This window comes from Myotis yumanensis, unplaced genomic scaffold (assembly GCF_028538775.1).
Source record: "Myotis yumanensis isolate MYYU_CA2020_CCGP unplaced genomic scaffold, mMyoYum1.0.hap1 SCAF_11, whole genome shotgun sequence".
NCBI classification, from domain to species: Eukaryota; Metazoa; Chordata; class Mammalia; order Chiroptera; family Vespertilionidae; genus Myotis; species Myotis yumanensis.
Window position 1 is genome coordinate 23,722,995 of NW_027223762.1, and position 25,362 is coordinate 23,748,356.

The following is a 25,362-nucleotide window of genomic DNA, read 5'->3' on the forward strand; positions in this document are numbered from 1 at the left end:
CATGATATTTACAATGTCAATTCAAATGTATTAAATGCAATCCATAAACATGTGAGAATCTCTATGATAAAAACGAAAAATACTGATGAAATCAAAGAAGCCCTAAATGAGGAAAGAGAAACACTATGTATTTCTCTCAGAATACTTCAATAGTTTACATGTTAATTCATCCTAAACTAGATTTTCCAGATTTAGAAAAAGAAACAGTATGGGATATCAAGTTAAATTTGAATTTGAGATAAACAATGAATAATTTTAGTATAATTATGTCCATACAATATTTGAGATTTTATATGCTAAATATTTATTCATTTTTTTATCTTAAATTTAACTGGATGTCCTATATATTATCTGGCAATCCTGCAGGGCTCAAATTGATTTTATGGATTTAATATAATAACAGTCAAAATCCCAGCAGGATTTTTGGTATATAAAGGCAAGCTGATTAAAAATGTATATGGAGGCCGGCTGGCATGGCTCAGTGGTTGAATGCTGACCTATGAACCAGGAGGTCATGGTTCAATTCCTGGTCAGGGCACAAGCCAGAGTTGCGGGCTCAATCCCCAATAGGGAGTGTGCAGGAGGCAGCTGATCAATGATTCTCTCTCATCATCGATGTTTCTATCTCTCTCTCCCTCTCCCTTCCTCACTGAAATCAATACAAATATATTTTATTTTATTTATTCTATTTTTAAAAAAATATATTTTATTGATTTTTTACAGAGAGGAGGGAGAGAGATAGATAGTTAGAAACATCGATCAGCCGCCTCCTGCACATCTCCCACTGGGGATGTGCCCGCAACCCAGGTACATGCCCTTGACTGGAATCGAACCTGGGACCTTTCAGTCCGCAGGCCAACGCTCTATCCACTGAGCCAAACCAGTTTCAGCATATATTTTAAAAATAAATTAACATGTATATGGAAAGGCAAGGGACCTAGAATAATCGAAATAATTTTGAAAAAGAAAAACAAAGTTAGAGGACTCACAATACTTGATTTTAAAACTTAATTAAAGCTAAGTAAGCAAGACAGTGTGGTACTGGAGAAAGTTTAGGCACACAGAGCAATGAAACAAAGTAAAAGAGTTAAGAAATAGGTCCTCACAAATATGATCAATGGATTTTTAAGGATAGATTGTTTTAGTAAGATAAAGTTCATATAACATAAAAATCACCATTTTAATCATTTTAAAATGTACAATTTGTGACCAACTGACTTTTGACAAAGGTATGGAGGCAATTCAATGGATAATGGATAATTCTTTCAACAAATGAAACATCCATATGCAAAAAATAAAACTTTAACCTACACATAAGATTGTAATTTATAGAAAAATTAACCTCAAATGGGTCATAGGTCTAAATGTAAAATCAAAAGTATAAATTTTTAATTAAAAAAGTCATAGGAGAAAAAGATTGTGACCTACGTTAGGCAAAGAGTTTTTAGATATGACCTAAAAAAACAATCCATGAAAGAAAAAAAAATACATTGGACTTCATCAAAATTAAAACTTTTTTCTGTAAAAGACATCATTAAGAGAATTAAAAGGCAAGTTATAAACTGGGAGCAAATATTAACAAATCACATCTCCAAAAAAGGACTTGTATTTAAAATATGTAAAATAAACTTAAAAACTCAACAGTAGGACAATCCAGTTTAAAAAATAGGCAAGAGATTTGAATAAACACACCACCAAAGAAGATGTAAGGATGGATGAGAAGCACATGAAAAGATGCTCAACATCATTAGTCATTATGAAAACACAAATTAAAAACCACAATGAAATGCCACTACACACATATTAGAATGACTAAAGTTAAAACAACAACAACAAACCCAACTGAAAATACCAAGTGCTAGTGAGGGTGCAGAGAAACCGGACTTGCTGGTGGAAATAAATGCAAAATGGTATAGACCCTCTGCAAACAGTATGGCAATTTCTTATAAAGTTAAATATGTATTTGCTAAATAATCCAGTAATCCCACTCCTAGAGAACCTTGGGGACATTGCTTAGCTTTTCTCCGCCTTAGTTGCTTCATCTGCAAAAAGCACCATAATTGTATGCACTACTAAGAGATTTTAGAAAGTCTCCCCTGTAATTATGGTGTGACATACTTTCTTATCGTGCATTATAAGATGTTAAAATGTGATTTTAAAATGTGTCTTACAGTTGAAGAAATATGGTAATATCTACTTCAGTGCATTGTTTCTGGAGTTAAAAGAGTTGTTAAATGTTACTGTGTGGCCCTGACTGGATAGCTCAGTTGGTTAGAGTGTCGTCTGGATACACCAAAGTTGTGGGTTCTTGTATGTGCTGGTCAGGAATCAAAAATTAACCAATGAATGCATGAATGAGTGGAACAACAAATAGATGTTTCTCACTCTTGTCTTTCCCTCTCTTCCTTCTTCTCTCTCTAAAATCAGTAAATATTTAAAAATAAATCAATAAAAATGTTACTGCCTGGCACAGAGTTCTCAACCAAATAGTTGCTAGTTAACTAAGTATACTATTGTTATTGTTACCACTATTACTACTACTACTATTACTATTTTAAGAAACAAATAGCAGAACTTGGATGTGACACATTGGAAAGTGCCCCTCCCACTGCACTCCGCCTTCTGCACGCCCGGCCCATTTTGCTGTTGAATATTCATGCTCTGGCTCAGAATGTGTGGCTGTCACCAGAGGAAAACGTGGGAAACACTGACCACTTCTCCGTTTTCTCTTGCTAGAGAAAAACCACAATGACATGCTACGTGTTGTGTTGGCAGGGTCAGCTCCTGCACTGGCACTGCTCTCTCGAGGTCAGTTGTTGCACTGTTCCCATTTTGTGAGAACATTGGCTCCCACAAGAGGAGGGAGTCTGGGTAGGAATGTGAACTAATAGAGCAGTGTGTGTGTCAACCCTGTGTTGAAGGACAGGGGACAGGAGGCCTCGTGGGTGTGCTAACCATGCCTCAATTAGTTCTCTGAGGCAGAGATAAATAATTAGTACTTTACAGCCACTGACGGGGGGAACACATAAATTAGGGTTCCAGTTGGGTTAAATGGCTGGAAAACTCAACCACGACTACAAGGGGAAGCTGGTTAGCCACATGACTTATTTCCTTATTATTTATATTTTACTAGTGGCCCGGTGCACGAAATTTATGCATGGGGAGGGGGGGTGTCCCTCAGCCTGGCCTGCACCCTCTCCAATCTGGGACATCCCTCTCGCAATCCAGGACTGCTGGCTCCTAACCGCTCACCTACCTGCCAGCCTGATCACCCCCAACTACTCCCTCTGCCAGCCTGATCGCCCCCAGCTGCACCCCTGTGCTGGCCTGCTCGGCCCTAACTGCACCCCCTTCTGGGCTGCTTGCCCCCAACTGCCTCCCCCTGCCGGCCTGATCACTGCCAACTGCCCCCCCCACCAACCTCATTGCTCCCACCTGTCTCCCCCCCCCCCCCCCCCTGCCAGCCTGCTCGCCCCCAACTGCCATCCACTTCTGGCCAGCTCGCTCCCAACTGCCCCCCACCCCCCCCTGCTGGCCTGATTGCTCCTAACCGCCTCTGCTTCGGCCCCACCACCATGGCTTTGTCCGGAAGGACGTCTGGAAGGTCTCCTGGAAGGTCTTCTGGTCTAATGAGCATATTACCCTTTTATTAGTATAGATTCAAGTTCCCGGAATCTTTCCTGCAGCCCTCTCTCTGGTTGTACGAAGGAGCAGTGTATAGGGGGACACTCCACACCTGATCTCAGGCCCATTCTTAGTGGGGTGTTGGGCCCAGGGCATTCCCTTTGTGTTCCTGGACCCTTCACACCAAAACCCCATTATCCAGGAGCCAGCTGGTTAAGAGACTACCTTGAGGGTGCTATCAATGCTAGAGATAAAATGAATTAAAAAAGAAATATTCCTTAGGGATTGAGTGCAACATAGAAAGGAGTTTCCTGAGAGCTACTCTTTCAGGGACTGTACCTACCTGAAATGCAGTACCCATTGTTATTCTGTAAGGTAGTTGTCACAAACTTCTTGTTACATTTGAATGAAGCCAGGGTTCACTGACAGGCAGGTAATTTGCCCAAGATCCTAGAACTAAGTTCCTGAGTTTCCAGGCTGGATTCCACCGCATCCTGCTTTATGCTGAAGTGATCAGTGCTGCACGCCAGGCAGGATGACGCCGGTGCTGGAGGAATGGTGCTCATCCTTCCTTCCTAAGTGGCTGTTGGGTTTGATGGCAAAAAGTTGAGTGGTCCCCCTCCCCCAGCTGATGGCGTCTGTGGCTCCTCCCACCCCCAGAAAAGAAAGCCAAGTTATCTGCTGGAATGAGAGGAGCGATCTCTGAGGGAGCCCCAATCCCTCCCACTTCCAATACATTCCATTCTGGGGGTTCCTTGGCCATTTCTCACAACCCTCACCTTAGCTTCAGGAACTGACCCACAGTCTAAATCAAGAAGAAAAAAATAAAGCAGGGGCAGTGTGTGGTCCATGAGGAGGCCCCTAACATCCTTTACCTTCAAGTTTTAGCTTCTCAAACACCTGGACTGCATCTCCTTCATCTCTGTTTTTTCCTGAATCCAGAATGGACACAATTGGCAAATGGATGGCCTGTGGCTCTAATGCACTGATAGGAACAGAATTCTTCACGTTGAGAAGCCTAGCTGTTTGGTGTTTTTTTGTTTTTGTTTTTTTTTAATTAAATGACAGTAGTTTTTTCATACAATAGATATGCACTTGACTGTATTTGCTCCTGCTCATGATGAGCATGTGGATAAAGCTATGTCCCAGGCCATGTAGTCTGCCTCTTGACCGCTTTAAGTAATCCTAGTGCTCCTCCTAGTCTTTGTAGCCAGAGCCCAAGAGGAGCCGAATTTGCCCAGGCGGTCAAAACCGCGAGATGAACTGGGCTGGGAGCGCCCATGCCCGCCAGGGGGCGCTGTCGGCTTGCAGAGCGGGGCACAGTGGTCTTGGGCTCCCAGGTGCCCTGGAGACACCGCCTAGCAGCCCAGTGACTTCATCCCTGTAGTACCAGCTTGCGGGCGGTCAAGTACTGTGAGCCAACCATCGCCTAGGAGCTCATCTGGGCAAGGAAAGGGAAAACTAACAAGATCTGTGACATTCTTATTTCTGTGTCTCCAAACTTAAAGACCTTTCAAAGAAGGCGATTGCGGTGCAGGCAGAGGAAAGGGCTGTAAGAAGTGAGGAGGAAGGGGAGGGAGAATTGGGAGGAGAATCCTTAGTTTCACTTAAGGGTATAAAGATTTGGCCCCTGGAGGGATCCTGCCTTAAAGGAGAGAAGGATATGCCACCCTGCATCAGATCCTTCCTGTGATTTTAAACAGTTCTGGTTTGACATTGGCTATAGCTACATAATTTATACCCATGACAAAAAACACTATTCCCTGCTCTGGAGCCCGAAAGGTAAGTTAGGAGTAGCAATGGATTAACCAAATGTCCAGAATGTGTGAGCGATATATAACCTAATCTGAACAGTCAGATTAGTCATCTGTTAATTGATAAGATATCCACAGGGAGCGAGCAGAAACAGCTGTTACACTTGGTACAGGTATCATAAAACCATATGCTGAAAATATATCTAATGGATGTAGGAGAGAAGATTAAATAGAGAAATTGAGAAACAACAAAGTCCTTTTGTTTTATTTATTTATTTATTTATTTATTTATTATTTTTTGTTAATCCTCACCCGAGGATATTTTTCTACTGATTTTTAGAGAGAGTGGAAGGGGTTGGGGGCGGGGGGAGGGAGAAACATAGATGTGAGAGAGATACATCAATTGGTTGCCTCCCACACGAGCCCCTACCAGGGTGGAATGGAGCCTGCAACCAAGGTAAGTGCCCTTGACCAGAACTGAATCAGGCTACTATTTGTCCTCCCTAGAGCACATGCCCCAGTGTCTAGGACATAGCAGGTCCTGAGTAAAGACTCATGGATTGGTTTATGTACTTAAAAGTTCCAAGATGCAGACCAACATCCAACATCAAAACTAAAGAAGATGTGGTATGTGATGCCATTTTCTATATGGTGGTTGAATGAGTGGGGCTTAGGGTCAAGGGAAATGAGGAAGGAAAGGCACCCTCACTCATATTTAAGCTCCATGGTGTTGCCTCTATCCCTCCACATCCTTGCAGGTGTAAGTGAGGCTTGGTGTCTGGGTCATTGCAACAGAGTCCAGAAAGAGATGAAGACATGACAGACCAGACATGAGCCAGTAACAAGAGGGTGGGCCTGGGGTGGGGTTAGAAGCAGGACTGGGTCTCAGGTGGGGGTGAGGCTGGTGCAGGGCCACACCGACACAACTCTGGAAGGTTTTTGTGTCATTGTGCTGCTGTACCTGCCATCCTATGGCCTGGGTGGCTGAATTCTGTTCCATGGAGCATGTGTGGAATGTATGACAGATCCTGACCAGGCACACCTGTGCAGGAGCCATTGGCATTCTGTAAACAACAAGCACAGCCACAAGGACGTGAATATTAGCATGCTAGTCTTAGGTTCTGGCACCCGCTCCCTGCTTCTTTCAGCTGATCTAAACAATATCCACAGACTGTTCCATTTTTGATCAGATGGAGTAAAAGTCATCTCTGGACTCGGATCTTCTGTCTAACATCCTGCTTTGGTGTGAGTCTTCTGGGGGGGAAATTGCAAAGAGAAATATATCCATTCCTGCAAAATTATCTTTTTAAAGTATTAACTCCAGTTATACTCTTCCCCGCTTTAGCATGACCAGTGTCTCTTAAGAAAAGAGTTCAAAAGCATTTGCAGGTTCTACAAGGTCTTAATTATCTGGTCTAACCTACCTTACCTTATCGTACTGCCTGCCACATGCCAGGTACAGCTTGTCACTCATCCCAGAGAGCCATGCTCTTACTTACCTGAGATCTGCACACTCTTCCATTGTTGCCGCCAATGCCCGTCCCTCACCTCTCTGCCTCAGGAGCAACTTCTCTTGGATAGCCTAGACCAGAGGTTCTCAACCTGTGGGTCGCGACCCCTTTGGTGGTCGAACGACCCTTTCACAGGGGTCGCCTAAGACCATCCTGCATATCAGATATTTACATTATGATTCATAACAGTAGCAACATTGCAGTTATGAAGTAGCAACAAAAATAATTTTATGGTTGGGTCACAACATGAGGAACTGTATTTAAAGGGCCAGAAGGTTGAGAACCACTGGCCTAGACCAGTGGTCTGCAAACCGCGGCTCGCGAGCCACATGCGGCTCTTTGGCCCCTTGAGTGTGGCTCTTCCACAAAATACCACGTGCGGGCCTGCACGTACAGTATGATTGAAACTTCGTGGCCCATGCGCAGAAGTCTGTTTTCGGCCTGGGTGAGTCTACTTTGAAGAAGTGGTGTTAGAAGAAGTGGGGGGTGTTGGTGGGTTGGTCGACGGGAGACAGGGCGCAGGCGGGCCGCAGGATATGCAGCGCGGGGGAGTACATTGTTTTGAGGTACATTCGCTGAGGTCGACCCCTTCCAACTCTCCCATCCATACTCGTCTATCTGAAGCAAGTATACAAAACGAGTTGAGGATGGGAGAGTTGGAAGGGGTCGACTTCAGCGAACATACCTCAATCAGATTGAGGACGTATTTAGCAAAGGCCAGCTTAGGAGTACCCTAATTAAGTTAATAACAATGTACCTACCTATATAGTTTAAGTTTAAAAAATTTGACTCTCAAAAGAAATTTCAATTGTTGTACTGTTGATATTTGGCTCTATTGACTAATGGGTTTGCCGACCACTGGCCTAGATCTGCCGGGTGGCGCGTACCCAGGCAAAGGGCTGATCCCCTGTGCTCTCCCAGAGGCCGGTGCACCCTACATCTACAGCAGGACTTATCACACTGCCTGGGGACTCTTGCTCTTTCAGTCCTTTTTCCTACTTGCCTTAATTTTTAAAAAATATATTTTTATTGATTTCAGAGAGAAGGGAGAGAGAAGTAGAAACATCAATGATGAGAGAGAATCATTGATCAGCTGCCTCCTGCACACCCCACACAGGGGAATCTAACCCGCAATCTGGGCATGTGCCCTAACTAGGAATTGAACCATGATCTCCTGGTTCATAGGTCGATGCTCAACCACTGAGTTACGCCAGCCAGATGAGCCTTAATTTTAAAAGGAGAGGAGTACCATCTTGATCATCTTTGCAAAAACTGTTATATCATCTTTCTTCCTTTCCCTTTCCCTCTCCCAAAGATCACCAGATGACTAGGGGGCATTTTGCTCAATGTCTAGATCAATGGCTGTCTGTCTTTCAGGACTATATACAGGGCCAAGAGAAGGAGGAAGTAAACAATCATTACTGATTAGCATTTTACATTCAAAATCTTCCTCCTGCAAGTGCTTCTTTTTCTCTTCAGGTGAAATCTGGAGCGGGGAGTTATTTTAGACCAGATCCCCGGGCCTTCCCAGGTAAGTGCAAGGGCCTTCCCCTAAACAAGCGCACACCTGGCATTTCCATGGTATCCCCGGAGAATACACATTTTCATTTAGCCAAGTTTGAGGGTAGGGAGGTGAGAGATTTATTTAGAAAGAAGGATGCAATAGGGCAGGTAATCAGCAATGTTTGAATGTAGACTATCAGCATTCTCCCTTTTTATATAAATATCCATGCAATTCAAAACAGGCAGTTTGGCCAAGTCTTTTAGTTACAGCCCACCCTCCCGATCCCCACCACAGAAAGATATAATTGAAAGTAGAGGTCACATTGGTATCGGTTGCACATGAGGATTACAGTGTGATTATTCACATGTGTAATAAACAGTCTGCTAAGAGGCAGATGCTGCCTTCCTGTAACCTTACTTAGGTTGCAAAGAAGAATAAAACCAATACTTCGAAGAATGCCTACTCACCAAGATGGCAACAGACCCTATTTCATATATTTTGGGGTCTTGTCTGGGGGTGGGATATGATATTATGCAAAAAGTTTAATGCAGTGTGTCCATAATTCTAAAACGATTTCCTGTTTAACATACTGGAGAGGAAGGATTTTGGCCACTGTTTTTCAGTGCTTTTGCTTGTGTGGTAAGACAGAACTCACCCAGAGAAAGAGGTATGAAACACTATTTACTCAAGGATCCCTAACCTCATGAAATCCTTGCCTCTCTAGACTTCCCAACGGGGCCAGGGCTAAAGTGAAGGCAAGTGAAGCACTTGTCTTTTGGTACAAAACTTCAGGGGTACCAATAAACTCAGTAATATAAATAATATTTTAATGCAATATTTAAAATGATTTAAACTTTGGATATGTTCATGCTACATTTTTACATGTATTTTTATTTTTAAAAATATTGCATTGCCCAGCTGGTGTGGCTCAGTTGGTTGAGCATTGCCCCATGCACCAAAGAGGTCACCAGGTCAATGCCTGGTCAGGGCACATGCCTGGGTTGTGGGCTCCATCCCCAGAGGGGGGCATGCAGAAGGTAGCCAATCCATGTCTCTCTCTCTCTCAAAATAAATAAAAACATGTTTTAAAATAATGCATTAAAATATTATTTATCTTAATTACTGAGTTTATTGGTACCCTTTAAACGTTTCCTCTTTGTCAAGTATCTCTCGTCTCATTCTAGCACTGGTTCCGTTTCCCAAATGCTTTTTCAGATCAAACCCTATTCCCTGCCAGTTGTCCTCAGTTACTTGCCTCATGAAGGGGGTGGGTGGGTGGGTGGGGGAGTTTAAGAAAAATATAATGTTAGAAGTAAAAATCAAGGAGGAAAAAGTTCAGATGTTCAGAGAAATAAAAATTAAACAGCAACGAGGCATCACCTTGTGCTTTGTCAAACTGACAGATTTTCAAATATAATCTCCAGCTGGTGGGAGTGGCCAAGTAAGGCATAACTTTTTATACGTGAACGATCTCATTGGTCCCTAAGCCTGCATTGTAGCACTCTCTCTACCCAGCTGTCCATTCTCCAGAAGGTGAGTAGGCTTCTAGAAATGACTTGTAGGATCCTGCCCGCCTTAGGAGGCAGAGGACCTGCCACAATCACCTTGGGACTTTTCTGATCACTTTTGCGACCTCTGTGCTGCACTTGATCCTATGGTTCCAGGAGGCTGCCTCCTTCCGGGCCTTTAACCTTTTTAAGCCACAGGTAATGATAACCTTTTTTCCACTGAGAAAAAGTGATCGGGAAGTGGGTTTTACATTTTGGTCTACTCTACACCATCCAGTCCTGTCAGATGAACACTCAGCTTAGATTTCTACAAACTCCGACTTGACTTGGCATTTTGGATAAGCCGCGGTTTTCTTTTTCCATTTGCACAACCCCAGCTCGCAGGTTGCGGAGATGACCTCTTCCCAACCCTGTCCTTCAAGATACTCCAACAAGGGCTGCGCCCCGGGCCTGCGCCCCGGGCCTGCGCGCTCTCGACCCGCCCTCCCAGGTCCGCGTCCCGCAGCGCGGGGCCACCCCTCGCGGGGCCGCCTTCCCGGTCCCCGGCTCCCGGCGGAGGAAATTCTTCCCCAGCAGCCCAGGGCTCGCCTCACGTGACCAGCCGCGGCGGCGGCTTCCAGGGAGAGTTTAAAGGTTACGGAGGAAATTAGCGCGGACACAGTCACTGGTCCCCCACAGGGCGCGCCCCGTTTCCCCGCAGCTCGGACGACCGCTGTCAGCGCGTCGATCAGAGCCGTCTCCCCGAAAAGGGCAGACAAGGTCCAGAGTAAATATGAAGGCACTTTGTGGAACATAAACTCGAACCGAGCCGGGGCTCTACTGAGCTCTCACTTGTCAACAAGTTCTCGCAGCTGAGAAGTCCAGGACAGATCCCAAAGGGGGAGCATGCCCCAAAGAAACCGAAGAGAGAATAAATATATAGAAACTCCTAGGGAGCCTTGCATGCCCCTCCCTGTGCACCCCCCCACCCCCTCCCCCCCCCGCCGAGCCCTGGGTCTCCAGACAGAATGACAGGCCTGCCCGAGTCAGGGTGAGGTGGGGGAGGGTCTCGCGTCTTCTCTCGTAGTGCGACCCCCCGTCACTCTCCCACCCGCGGCCCTAAGACAGTGTTGACCACAGAGCTTCGGGGAGATGCGCGGCCCGCTCGCCTCCGGGGGAGAGCAAAGGGCAGGTATTCGCAGCAGGCAACACCCGCACCCCGCGCCCCGCGCCGCCACTCCCCGGGGTCCCGCGCGGGGTCCCCGCCTGGCTCCCCCGCCTGCCGCCGCGACCCAGGCAGGCTCGCCCGCTTCTCCGTCGTTCTCCCTTCTGCTCACTTTTCCCGGATTGCTCCCCCAACCGGCAAAACTTTCTATTTCCCTAAACACAGGAGCGCGCGCGCGCGCGCGCCCGCACACACACACACACACACACACACACACACACATACACACACACTCCCTCTGACGTCTTTTGCGCATTTCCTGCATTAGAGGGAGGGAGACTCGCTCGCACACCGACGGAGGGAGAAGGGACCGAGGGGGAGAGCTGGCGGGCGGCGAGCGAGCAGCAGCCGAGAGCGGGGACGCGGAGAGCGCGGCGGGCGGGCGGGCGCCGGCGCCCTGGAGGTGGGGCCGCGCGGAGTCGCAGTCCCGGCCCCGCCGCCGCGCTGCGCACCGCCGGTGCCGGCCTGCGCCCCGAGCCCAAGCAGTGGCCACCCCGACTCCGAGCCCGCGCGGATGTGAGATTCCGGGCTCCTGGCGCCTCCCGATCGCCGATCGTCGCGCGGCGCTGCTGCGTCCTAGAGGCAGCGGCCAGGCTGGCGGTGGGGCTTGTGGATTTTTAAAAATTTGGCTGCGAGGAGGACCATTTCCTTTCGACATGCATCCCTCCGGATAGACTGAACATCCCTCGGTCCATCCCCCGCCCCGCGCGGCCAGAGGCGGGCGCTGGGTGTGCGAAGAGGATCCGGGTTGAAATCTGCGCCCCCGGTTTTCGTCCCTGCCCCACCGCCCCCTCGCCCTCCCGGAGTCAAAATTTCCCGGGGATTATGTTTCGGAAAGGTAGGTAAGCGCCCGGCGCGGCGCCCGCTTCCCACAGCCCGGACCCGGAGAGCCAGCGAGGCGGCGAGACAGCCCCCGCAGCTGGCAGAGGAGCCGACAGCTCCTCGCTTCTTCTGGAGGTGCCGCTGGTGGTAGGGGGGGAGAGGCTTGTTCCAAACACGGACGTCCCCCAGCTCTCCCCCCCTCCCTGTTTTCCGTTAGGAACCCGGCGAGGAAATACATGCACTCACTGAGAATCGCCCGCGCCAGGGCGCAGCGCTACAAGGTGTAGGCAGAGTGTGGGGTGGGGCGAGAGGGGACCAAGGAGCCCCCGCGGCTCCCAACGCCGGGGCGTCGGTTCTTCATCCTGCCCTCGGGGCGGACGGAGCGATCCCGGCCCCCCTCCACGCCCCGACCATGGTAGTGTTCAATGGCCTTCTTAAAATCAAAATCTGTGAGGCTGTGAGCCTGAAGCCCACAGCCTGGTCGCTGCGCCATGCAGTGGGACTCCGGCCACAGACTTTCCTTCTGGACCCTTACATTGCCCTCAACGTGGACGACTCGCGCATCGGCCAAACGGCCACCAAGCAGAAGACCAACAGCCCGGCCTGGCACGACGAGTTCGTCACCGACGTGTGCAACGGGCGCAAGATCGAGTTGGCCGTCTTCCACGATGCCCCCATCGGCTACGACGACTTCGTGGCCAACTGCACCATCCAGTTTGAGGAGCTCCTGCAGAACGGGAGCCGCCACTTCGAGGACTGGGTGAGTCTGGCGCCTCCCGGTCCAGGAGCCCAGCTGTGGGGTCCGGGCTTGGCTCGGGGTGCGAAGGGGAGACTCGGGGCCTTGGCTTTGGTAGTAGGGTGCAGGGACTTCACTGTCACCTGGAGTGTGTGTGTCTACCGAAGTCTCAGTTACCTTGGAGAAAAGCACCCTCTGCTTGGTAGTTGGGGAGAGGTCATAGGCATAGGAGTTAAGAAGAAGAGACTTGGGGAGAGGGTCTGGCTCTTTGCCCCCTCCAGCCAGCGGGTGCTACAGGGACCTCTCCAGCTGAGAGAGCCCCAAGCCAGTGCCTGAAGGTTGGCCGAGAACCCGGCGCCTTCCGCAGGCGCGTGGTGGGCTGACTGTGTGTGATTGTGTGTGGGTGGGTTCCTCTGTCCTTGGACAGGCACGTGGAGCCCTAGACTGAAGGCTTCTTGCACGTCCTGGCTTTGTCCTGCTTCGCCGAGTCTGGAGCTGCTTTATTTTCCCCTCCGGAGGAAGCTAGCTTGTTTCTATTCTGTGGCGTGGTGGATAGCTCATCTTCGGACCTACAGGGAGAAAAATGTGTTCTCCTCCAGGATGCCCCCTCCAGGGTCCAAGAAACATGAGCCCAATGCATTACCCCGCCATCCAGAATGAGTGTTGTATTTAAAAAATGGTTCTGCTTGCGAGTAATTGAAAAATCAGTGCTTTGAAACCTACTTATAGTTTCCCTGTTTTGATTTTCAAGATATGTGGGATGAAATACCATTTCTAAGTCTGAGACTAAGTTAATTGATTACATTGTCAAAATATTAGGGGCTGGGAAATAGGCCTTGTCTGTGGACTATATAAGCTAAATGCCTTCAGCCTCAGTACCCAGAGAAGCAGGGAGAACGCAGCCTTGTTTTAGCTGTTCTAGGAGGGATAGTGTTAAATGAGGAAATAAATTTCTGTATTTTTAGAAATTCTTGTTACCTGTTTCCACCAAGAGCAGGTGTGGCTCTGGGTGTATATGTTTTCAGGGTTCTTTGATCTCCACAAGGAGAGAAGTATCTGCTTCTCGCGGAGAGATGTAGAGAAATAATCTAATTACTGAGAACAAATAACTTCATGATTGTCCTAGGGTCAGAGGTTGCATATGAATCACCTTGGCATATCACCTCACATATTTTTTCAAGGCAATGGACTTTTAGGGGAGAATCAGAAAAAGCCTCTTCTCTTTATGCTCAGGGCTGTGATGTAGGCTGCCCGAAACCATGGTTACGGGGCTTGCAGGGAAGCTCCAACACACCACACCGAGTACATCCCTGGGTGATTTGTGACTTACACTTTGGGAAGCAGGCAAACCTTTGTGGAATCCCAAAGAATGCAGTGCCATTCCATTCCACAATGCTCCGGACCTCTGCCTCCCTCCCACCACCCGAGTTTCCACTCATTCCCCATGTCCTTTCCACACAGGCCTGTTAGTCCTTTGACTCATGAAAGCAGTATGTGTCTGAGGGGGAGCTGAAGAGATAACTAATTTCAGAGCCAGACCTTAATACTAAACAACTATGGTTCTGAAGTTGTTGTTGTTTTAGGATCGGAAGGAGATAAAAACCATGACTATGGTTGTGAGGAGATGGGGCCTTTTGCTTTGTATGCGGAGGAGGGAGTTTGAGGAGAGGCCGAGAGCAGCAGGTCCGCTTTTATTCAGAGAACAGGTCTTGGTTGGAGTGTGAGATGTCTGAGTGCCTCTGGTGGTGCTTTGCTGGGGCCCACCCAAACCCTGGGCCCAGCAGGGCACCATTCCCACTTCTGAGCACTTCCAGTGAAGCGCACAGTGGCCAGTAGTCTTGCTTGGTTATCTTTCTCTAATCTTCTCAAATTCATGTCGGATTTGGCCCTGGACCAGATCACCTAGTGCACAGGCACGTTTTACAGACAAGGACATTGTGTCCCAGAGAAGCTAAGTGGTACCCGAGGTAACATGACAGGCAAAGGGGGGTTGGAGGTGAGGCCCACATCTCCTCTTGCTCACCACTGTCTGGTGGGGAACTGAGCCTCCCTGGTCTGTTTTCCCTGCAGATACGTCTGCTGCGTCCCTGAACATTTTTATTGTACGTGATAATTTAAAGAGCTTTCAAACTCATCATCTCATGATCTCTTTTGCCTTATAGCAAGTGCGAATTAAGTATGACAGGTATTGGACAGTTTTAAAGAAACTTGAGATACAGAAAGGCAAGAAGCGGAGCTGGTTCTCTTTGCTCACCTAGCGTTGTTTTCACTGGAGGAGGCTGTGGCCACTCTGGTTCCTCCAGCCCGAGGGTGGGCGTGCATCAGCAGAGGTTGATTGGCCCTTGGAAACAGAGCCAAGTTGCACGTGGGCTGGGTAAGGTCACCTTTCCCATTCTCATCAGCCAGGGCACCACTACAGAATCACACCTTAGGGTAGAACTCCCCGAGCTCAGGCCTTTGCGCTCCTTACCTGGCCATGATGAAGAGATGCACCCTTTTCCAGGTGTGGCTAGGAACTCTGAGGGGGAGCTGGAGCTGCTCCTCGCTTTGCTGTGGAACGTTTCATTCTTCTGAGCGATGAATTCACCTGTATTTGCTGTTTGTTGCTCAGATTCAACCAGGGAAGTTTAGCATTCTAATCCAGAGGTAAAAGAGACAATGGGTGACTCTCCGGGGGCTTCCATTTAACCAGGGAAACAACAATAAGGTTCTAAATGAATATTTGAAGGAATTCAGAAAGGGAGTAGGCTTGGAGAGCTGGAAGGCTCTGGAGGGTTCCTGAAAGGAGGCATGCACTGGGTGTGAAATGTGGGCAACATTTAAAGAGGTATTTATAAGAGGAGGCAGTGGTTCACAGGCACGGACACAGCTGGAATAAAAGCAGAGAATGCCTGTGGCCAGCGTCAGAGAATGGAGTAGCACAGCTGACACGGACGGTGCCTGTCAGAAAGGAGCAGGCAGGGTCACGTTCCCTAAATTTAAGACTTATTATCTGGGTACTGCCGGTGCTATTATTTACGTAACAGTTTTCAACATTGATTCTTTGACTTTCCACTTGAGCCCCAGTCTTCATGAAATCACAGGTTTGGATACTGTTGTTATGACTTTTCTTCATTCAGATGAAAATAAACACATGGCCTCTGAAGTAAAAAGAAGAGAAGTTCATCTCAGGTGACTCTTAAAATCATTAGTGATACGGGGGACACATTTTGGAAACACTGGAGTAGGAGGGAGTTTAGACAACTGGGGTGGGTTCCAACGTGTTTAAAAGCCAGGCTAAGATCATTATTCTTCAGATAATGGGAGACGTATCAGTTGTGATGACAAAGAGGGTTCTTTAGAGAAAGCTTATTACAGAGACATGGGAGGATTTCACTTGTGCTTGAAGCAGAATCCCAGTAAACACTGTTGCTATAGCTCGGTTTTCCAAGAACAAGATAATAACGCTACTCAGACTTCGGTGTGCATACGAATCACTAGGGGAAGGTGTGAAAAATACAGACCCTCCTGCGCACCTTCAGAGCTGTTCATTCTGTGGCTTACGATGAGTGCTAGGAGTCCTCATTTTTAACAAGCTGTCCTCAAGGTTTGGGACCAGAAGATGCTTTGGGAAACCCTGGGCCAGAATAGCTCCAGGTAATTAATGTATCAAGATTTTGTACAGAGATGTCCTGAAATTTTCTAGTAGGCCTTTGTAAGTCCTAAAGCAACATTTCTAAGCATAATTGTGTGAACTAGAAATATGGGGATTCACCTTAGAATCTGAGGCTAGAGGGAGCCGCATTAGCATTTAGGACAGACGGTGGAGAGCACAGTAGATGGCAGAGAGCATGGATGGAGCACGCAGGTTGACAGCTGGCTGGTCCCCTACACACTCAGGAGTTTGCTCTATAGTTTAAGTAGTCTACTTAGGGCTATGTACCGAGCTCAGTTCCCTATTCCCTTACCCCCTTGCACCACCCCTGCTTCTGAAGACATCTTTGCTTAGGGTCACTCCCTTGCTTCATCCTGTAGAAGAGATGCTGAGGTACTCATAACACAGAGGTAATGACAAAGTCATCTTTAAAACATTTAAAAAAAATTTATTTCAGAGAGGAAGGGAAAGGGAGAGAGAAATAGAAACATCAACGATGAGAGAGAATCATTGATCGACTGCCTCCTGCACACCCCACACTGGGGATCAAGCCCACAGCCCAGGTATGTGCCCTGACTGGGAATCAAACCCTGACTTCCTGGTTCACAGGTTTACGCTCAACCACTGGCCAAAGCCATCTTTTGAGAGTCGGCTCAGCAGAGCGCTTACAGGCAGAGCTCTGGAGACAGGATGTGTAGGTTTGAATCCCATCAATCTTTCATGACCTTGAGTGAACCATTTAACCTGTGCTTCTGTTTTTTTTCTCTGTAAAAAGTGGGTGACAATAAAAATACCTAGATGAAATAAAATGGGGCTGTTGTGGGTGAAAGGAGTCAATATCTGTCAAGTATACAGGCCAATGCTTGAACCTTAGGAAGGGCTCAATGGATGCTTAACTGCCGCACGTATTGTTATGTCCCCTAAACCTCCCATGGGGCTGGCCAGTTCTGTACTGAGCTGATTATTCTTCAGCACCCAAGAAGCCAGCTTTATATAGTCTCCAAAATATTTCTCTTCAGTAGGGCCATCTTATTTGGCAAGGATTGAGATGCTGAAGTTTCTGTTTCATGTTTCCAATATTGCCTATTGACGGGGCTTCTCAAATCATCCTACCCTGCTGATGCTGGGAGATAGTCCTGCACCCTGTTTGGAAAAGTTAGGCTCTGAGGCTGATTTTCCTTTGGCGCAAGAATTCTGTGGGGAGATTCTTACAATGCAAAGGCCAAGGAAAGGCCCCTCTTGGTTTAGATGCTGATGCCCTGGGCAAAGCCTGAGGACACTTGTGATTAAACAAGTCCCTGCTGAGTGTCATCCGAGATGGTGGCCTGAGCACACCTGGATACACACTGCCCACAGGTGTATCTCAATCTTCAGGACTTTTGTAGGGAAATCTTAGAGGAAGTATGGAAATCTCCATCATCATTTAAATAGACTGAGGTGGAAGGGGGCTGGGAAGAGGGTGGGGAAGGACTGGGAATGGTCCATGTGCACCTGGGAATGGTTTATGCACCTAAAGCCTGCATTTGTTCCCCAGCAGTTGAGGGTCTGTGGGTCTCTTGCTACTCTATTCCCTACTGACTCCTAAAATTCTAACCTTCTGATTAAATATTGTTCCCTTTGGTACATAATTGGTCGTTTAATAACTACCCTAAGGGTTAGTTCTTGCCCCAGTGCTATCACAGCCCCATGGCATTGGGGCCCTGAAGTTAAAGGGCCTCGGGCCTCATGGGCCTTGTCTTTGGGCCCTGTTTCTCCTGTGTGTTTTTGACCAGCAGCCACTGTAGAGACTATTTGAGGCCCTCAGTTCCTTAGCTCCTCAGTGGGCCCCTTTCCCTGGAATCTGAGTTCTAATCACAGGATGCCTCTAGCACTCACTAGTTGAGTGCCTTTGAGCATGTGACTTAACCTGTGCTTTAGCTGTTATAAGCCCATTAATCTGTAATGTGAGAATATAACAGTTCTTACCTCTTAGGGTTGTTGTGAGAAACAAGGGAATCTATGTAAAGCTTTTAGCAAAGGGCCAGGCTACAATGCATTTTAATAATATTATTAATACTTGAAGAGTTATGTGTATGTGTTCATAGTTTTAGAACCTTCAGTCAGAACATAAATCCAGTGAAAGGTATTATTTTCCTTGAGTTGTGAATGCATTTATAAGAAAATCTCACATAGTCTACAAGTAAATTTAATTTAGTTACACTTAACAAATTGCCTTTTTGAAAATATTACAATTACTTGAAATGAGGTTGTTTTGGGAAGTCTAGGAATTGTGGCCACGATAGTCAAAGGTTAAGTACTTATTGAGGCATATGAGTAATTGGAAATAGGGTATTTGGGAGCCGCTGTTTTGGTTTCACTGTACTAATTTTATCTAGCTTCATGGATTTAAATATATTCTCAATGCTGTTAACTCTAAATTCCTAATTCCAGCCCATACCTGTTCTTGAACTTCTGAACTCACATAAGTGACTCCCTTTGGCATTGCCATTTGATTAAAAAAATTTTTTTGAATAATTTTTTTATTGATTTCAGAGAGAGGAAGGGAGAGAGAGAGAGATAGAAACATCAATGATGAGAGAGAATCATTGATCGGCTACCTCCTGCACACCACCTACTGGGGATGGAACCTGCAACCCAGGCATGTGCCCTGACTGGGAATTGAACCATGACCTCCTAGTTCATGGATCGCTGCTCAACCACTGAGCCACACCTGCGGGGCAACCATTTGATTTTGTAAAGGACATCTCATACTTAATTATGTCGAAAACGGTATACCTGATTTCCCCCACCTCCCTCCCTGATCTAAGCCTCTCATAGACTTCTCCCAGTCAAGAAATGGCAACTCCATCCTTCCAATTGTCCAGGCTGGAAAACGTGAGAAGCCATTTTTGATGCTTCATATCCAGTCCATCAGCAGTATCTGTTGTCTACTTTCAAAATGTGTCCCAGGTCTGATGATCTTTCTAACACCACTCTGGCCAAGTCCCTGTTATCTCATACCTGGAATATTTCAACAGCCTCCTAACTGGTTCACCCAACATAACCAGGTCACGTCACTCTGCACGTAAATCTCTTAGGGTAAAAACGCAAGTCCTTATCATAATCTGCAAGGCTAATATGGTCAGGCATCCTGTTATGAACACTCTGACCCCATTGCTCATTACTCTTGACCTTGCTCACTCCTTCCCAGACATACTGACCCACTGACACTCCTTAAAAATATTCACCATGCTCCTGCCTCAGTCTTTGCACTTGCCATTTCATCTTTCTAGAATGTTCCTTCCCCAGATACCTCATGGCTCAAGTTTTTACCAAATATTACTTTCTCAGGAAGGCCTTTTCTGGCAGTCCTTTCTAAAAATTTAACATCTCTTTGACATTTTTATATGCTCCTTTCCTGCTTTATTTTGCTCTTATATATTTTTCTTATTTATCTTTATTGTCCATCTCTAACACCATAACAAAAGTCCTGTAAATGCAAAGGTTTTCGTTCATGGCTGTATTCTTGGCACCCAAAACAGTTCCTGGCACATTGTTGAATGAATGAATGAATGAAACGAGTGTGTATTCCCTAGTACCTCCTATTCTAGATATTGGGGGCTTGGTAAAAACAAAAGTTGTGTTTGGTATTATTTCTGCCTTCGAGGAGTATGAAGTCTATTTGGGAAACCTAGTAAGGCAAGTGAATTTCCTAAGAAATCTTTCTGTACAGTTGAAAGAAGGAAGAATATTTTACTTATAAAAATCTGTGTAGTCCATAAAGATGTTTTGATGAGGGAATGCTATATTATTTCCCATGTAGCAATTCTGAACTGAAGTGTCCCCATGAAGTCTGAGGTTCTATGATTTCAGTAGAAATCATATACCCTCCAGGGGCCCAGAGCCTATGCAAGATGCTGGGATGAGGGGTGAAGGAAAAGGCCCACTTGTCCTTCCTTTGCAGAGATTAAAATCAAGTGTGTATGGAAAACAGTATGGACTTTCCCCCAAATTAAATATGGAGCTTCCATTTGACCCAGTAATCCCATTTCTAGGACTATATCCTAAGAAACCCAAAACACCAATCAGAAAGAATATATGCACCCCTATGTTCATAGTAGCGCAATTTACAATAGTTAAGATCTGGAAACAGCCCACATGCCCATCAGTGGATAAAAAAGGTTGTGATACATTTACACCATGGAATACTATGCAGAGTAAAAGAACTCCTCTTACACACTGAGACATCATGGAGGGACCTGGAGAGTATTACGCTAAGTGAAATAAGCCAGTTAGAGAAAGACAAGTATCACATGATCTCACTCATATGTGGAATCTAATGAACAAAATAAACTGATGAACAAAATAGATCCAGAGACATAGAAGCATGAAACAGACTGTGGAATCTCAGAAGGAAGGTGGAGGAGGGTGGGAGGTGGGAAGTGATCAACCAAAGAACTTGTATGCATAACCCTTGGACAAGACAATAGGGTGGTGAAGGCCTGGGGTAAGGGTGGGGGTGGGGGCCAGCTAGAAGAGATCATTGGGGGAAAGTAGGGGACATATGCAATACTTTCAACAATAAAGGTAAAAAAATCAAGTTTAAATTTGCATAAGGGCTTTAGAAACAAAACCCTTTGTAGTTGGCAGCAACAAGAAACGAAATTTTAAATTCCAGCGCCTGAACTCACAGAGCTCACTGAGGCATTTCCTTCTTCCAGGGGCTTCACTTAGATTAAAAGAACTCCAGAGCAGGCCTGCAGTGTTTTACATAAATAAAAGCTACACTTGGCAAAACATTATATTTCTCTCCAAGTTCCTCTGGGTATATATGGGCTTGTTAAGTAATTACAATCTATTATAATGCTAATCAGCAGGGCTGCACCTGTTTGAAATCTAGTTTTCTGGCAGAACCCAAGTGAAGTGGCCAAACGTCTACTGTGCTGGGAGAACCGAGAGGACAGGAGCATACTATTGTCATTGCAGCGTCTGAACAGAATGAAAAAGTGCAGAGGGAATATGACTGAGCTCTGTAATCTCGTGTCTTGGAGGGAAGCATAAGCCTGATACCAAATCCAAGTGCAGAAAGGGGGATCTCCCCTGCCCCCACCTCCTCCCATCCCCTCTATCTCACCTTGAAGTCTCAGAGAGGTCATTTCTAAGCTAGTGAAAAGTCACCTTTATTTGCCACCAAGGAGTAAACTCATTGAGCTAATGATCCCAAGAAGTAGAGTGAAAATGTAATCATGTTCAAGAGGGTTTTGAAAAATCATGGCAGGTGAATCTATAATTAACCATTGAGGGGGGAAAATCGTCTTTGATTTTGCTTTTGTCCTTCCTGAATAGAGTTGCTTGTTTTTCAGATGATAACATCTTTTGGTGCCAGTCATCTTTTCCCAGCCAGATGTAAGCATCTGTGAGCAGGAAGTGTGTCTCCTCCCGACTCCTATCCCCCAAGTGGCTTGCCAATCAGAGTATAAGCCATGCAGGAAGTCTACGTACCTACTCATCAGTTGGTTGAATAAAAGCCTGCCCTTTGGGGTCTGACTTGTAGAAGCTCACATAGGCAGCATTCTTTAATCAGACTGGCTTGGATTCTGCTCTTAGAAGTTCATCTGGTACAGTCTAAAAAAAAGATGGTGGATGCCTCTAAAGTTTCTAACCAGTGGACAAAGTGGTGTGTTCACTCATTGTCCTAGCCATTTTTTTTTTATCCATTTAGTAAATATTTATTGAATACCTTAGTTGCTAGGCCCTATACCAGGAGCCTGTCCCTGCTGTCATGGAGTATATAATCTTGTAGGAGACACGGTATGAATCAAGGAATAACACATATACTGGTTTGTAAAATTACAACTAAGAAGCAGAGCTCATCACAAGCCTTTCAGAATTGGAGTCACCTAGACCTCACCTCTTCCCATAGGAAATTTATTGAATGAGAGTCAGGTGACTTCTCTTAATTGGTGGCGTTGGACCTTAGATTCCTCGTGAGTTAGCATAGTCCAGTGATGGTGAACCTTTTGAGCTCGGTGTGTCAGCATTTTGAAAAACCCTAACTTAACTCTGGTGCCGTGTCACATAGAGAAATTTTTTGATATTTGCAACCATAGTAAAACAAAGATTTATATTTTTGATATTTATTTTATATATTTAAATGCCATTTAACAAAGAAAAATCAATCAAAAAAATGAGTTCGAGTGTCACTTCTGACACACGTGTCATAGGTTCGCCATCACTGGCATAGTCTGAGGCTATGTAAGGCCTCTCTTAACAGGGATCCTGACTTGGCTGTCTGCATTTTAGGCCTTGACTTTGCTCAGCCTAGCACTTGATAAAATTTCACCTTTATTGTTCTCCAGGAAGCTAAATCTTGTCTCCCCTGAAAAAGTGCCAGCTTCTGCTTTTGTTTCCTCCTCATCTTTCTGCAATGCTGTGATCAAAATCACAAAGCAATTTTTGACGGCTTGCTTCTTGATCTAGTGTTCAAGGCCCATAAAAAATACATGTATTTTTAATTGAGCCACTCAGAGGAGAGTCTGAAAACAAACAAGCAAGTAGAATTTCTAGAACTCAGGGTTTCCGAATCCATCTCTCTACTTTCTGGACCTAAACCATTTTACGTAGCTGAGAGTCCCAATCAGCCAGCAAAGCTGGAGCATGTGACCTATCAGCATTTGCCAAAGTATCTTCTCCTTGCTGTGATCAGAGAGGTTGGGAAATGTTACAGAGTTAAATGCATATTAGTATATTAAAGTTTCCTGGATGGCCCATTGCAAGGGGACTTGTACATCCCTGTATATAACTACACATTTCTATGATGAAGATATTATCACAGAATGCTCTTTCTTACTTGTGAAAAAAATTATTAGGATCATAGAACTAGTGTTTTCTGGACAAAGTTTTGAAAACCATAATAGATAAAAGAAGGAATGGATCTTCCTCAAGTGGACCATTTGAAGATTCAACAGTAACACCTTTTTATGCAACAGTGAAGTTGAAGACCTGGGAATTCATAGGAGAGGTGGTTCACATGGGTTCTAGTTAGCAAAGGCTTCTTGGTAAGATTTGGAGCCAGGCCTTGAATAAAATGGAATCTGAATAGACAGGGAAGTGAGCCCCTCTAAATTGCAAGAAGAGCATAAAAAAACGTTGGAAAGCAGTTTTTTTTTTTAAAAAAATTATTTTTATTAACCCCCACCTGAGGACATGCTTATTGATTTTAGGGAGATGGGGAGAAGGAGAGAGAGAGAGAGAAAGGGAGAGAGAGAGAGAAAGAAACATTGATGTGAGAAACATCAATCGGTTGCCCCCTATACGTACCCCCCTGGCGATTGAACGCGCAACCTAGGTATGTGCCTTCACAGGGAATTGAAACTCACAGGGAATTGTACTGGATGAGGCTCCAACCAACTGAACAACACTAGCCAGGGCTGGACAAGCAGTTTTTAGCATTTTGGGTTATGAGGGCAGTCAGCAAACTGGTGAGATTAAAGTAGGAATGCAATCTGAAAATAATTGCTTCATTGAAAACACACACACACAAAACAAAACAAGCTATCCAAAGAGAGAGAATGGTGGATAGAATGGATATTCATTCATTAATCTGTTCATCCATCTAGCCAGCCATTCAACAAATATATATTGAATACTTTCTGTGTTCTAGGAATTTTGCTTGCAGCAAAGTGTTGCACAGAATCACTCATGATATATTGAGCTTTTGGTTATCAAGGAAATCTATCTTGAGGGCTAACCTCAATCTCCCACGCTATATTTCCAGTTAAATTTCTTTTGTTTATTTCTTGATAAGATTGATGGCGGTGGAGAATAGCTTCGTAACATCCTTCATGTAATTGAGTGGTGGCTTGTCGAAATTCATAAATCTAAAGAAATATTTTGGAGTCAGCCAGTCCTGGGTTGAATTCCAGTTTTATCAGTTTGGGCTGCGTGATATTGTGCAAATTATTTAACTTGTCTGTACCAGTCTCTTTCTAATAAAAATGGGATTAATAGCTTGCTTGCAGAATTATTGTAATAATAGATGAAACATGTAAAAGTGCCTGGCTTCTAGAAAGTTCTTATAAATAGTAATATATTATTGGTAAACATCTGCAATGAATATTTATTATTAGATACAGGTAAGATTGTGCTTCCAGCTGAAGATTTTGTTCAATAATTACCAACTGAGGAGTTTTGAGCTAACGCTTTTCCTGACCGTCCCTACTTCCCTCCCTCTCTGAGATAAGGTAGCAACAGGAAACAGGAATTTAGGGTCAGCTAAGCCCTTCTTAGTTGGCCCCTGGGGTGGGAGTTGAAATGAACATGGATTACCTGCCTTTGGGCTGGCTTTGGCGCCAGTGGGTGGGCCTACCTGACACATTATTCCCTCTTGGGTTTTTAAAAAGCAGAGGCAGTGTCACATTTTGACCTGAACATCACCTTCATTAGCTAATGAGCCTCATGAGTTTTGAGGCTTTTTTACAGCCCGTTTTGCTGTGGTCCCAGTGACTTCATTTTCCTAGCAGGTGTCTCTTATACAAGCCCAGCTTCTAATGCACTGCACACTGATTGCTTTGCAAGAAGGACTTTGCTTTTGGCCAGGACATCCGAATTGCTAAAGAGTAGCAAGAGTTGAGGAATAGCCAACTGTTTGAAAAGATTGCTGTATGCTCCTCAGGAGCATATCTTTGTCCCTTTGTGGGAAGAGGAGGGAAGTTTGCAGTCACTTTTTTTTTTTTAATCTTCACCCGAGGACATGTTTTTTAAATTTTTTTAGAGAGAGAGAAAGAGAGAGGGAGAAACATCGATCTACTGCCTCCTGCATGCCCCCTATTAGGTATGGAGCCTGAAACCTGGGCATATGCCCTGACCAGGAATTGAACCGGCAACCTTTCCTGCACTGGATGACGCCCAACCAACTGAGCCACAACAGTCAGGGTGCAGTCACTTTAAAATGGAAGGCTTAGCCCCTGGCTGGCATGACTCAGTGGTTGAGCATCGACCTATGAACCAGTAGATCACGGTTCGATTCCCGGTCGGGGCACATCCCGGGTTGCGGGCTCGATCCCCAGTGTGGGGTATGCAGGAGA

General features: G+C 45.7%; 1 protein-coding gene across 3 annotated transcripts in view; it reads left to right on the forward strand.

The window, feature by feature from the left end:
• The first annotated feature begins 11,332 nt into the window (after positions 1 to 11,332).
• Positions 11,333 to 25,362, forward strand: part of PRKCE (protein kinase C epsilon) — a 443,541-nt gene continuing 429,511 nt past the window's right edge. The window contains exons 1-2 of one of the 3 annotated variants that reach the window (XM_070429137.1): positions 11,336 to 11,943; positions 12,145 to 12,687. In XM_070429137.1, coding sequence (XP_070285238.1) covers positions 12,340 to 12,687 — 348 coding nt within the window. In that variant the 5' untranslated portion in view covers positions 11,336 to 11,943; positions 12,145 to 12,339. Of the gene's footprint in view, positions 12,688 to 25,362 lie in introns of all 3 variants that reach the window. The other 2 variants (XM_070429139.1, XM_070429138.1) reach the window with 2 other exon arrangements.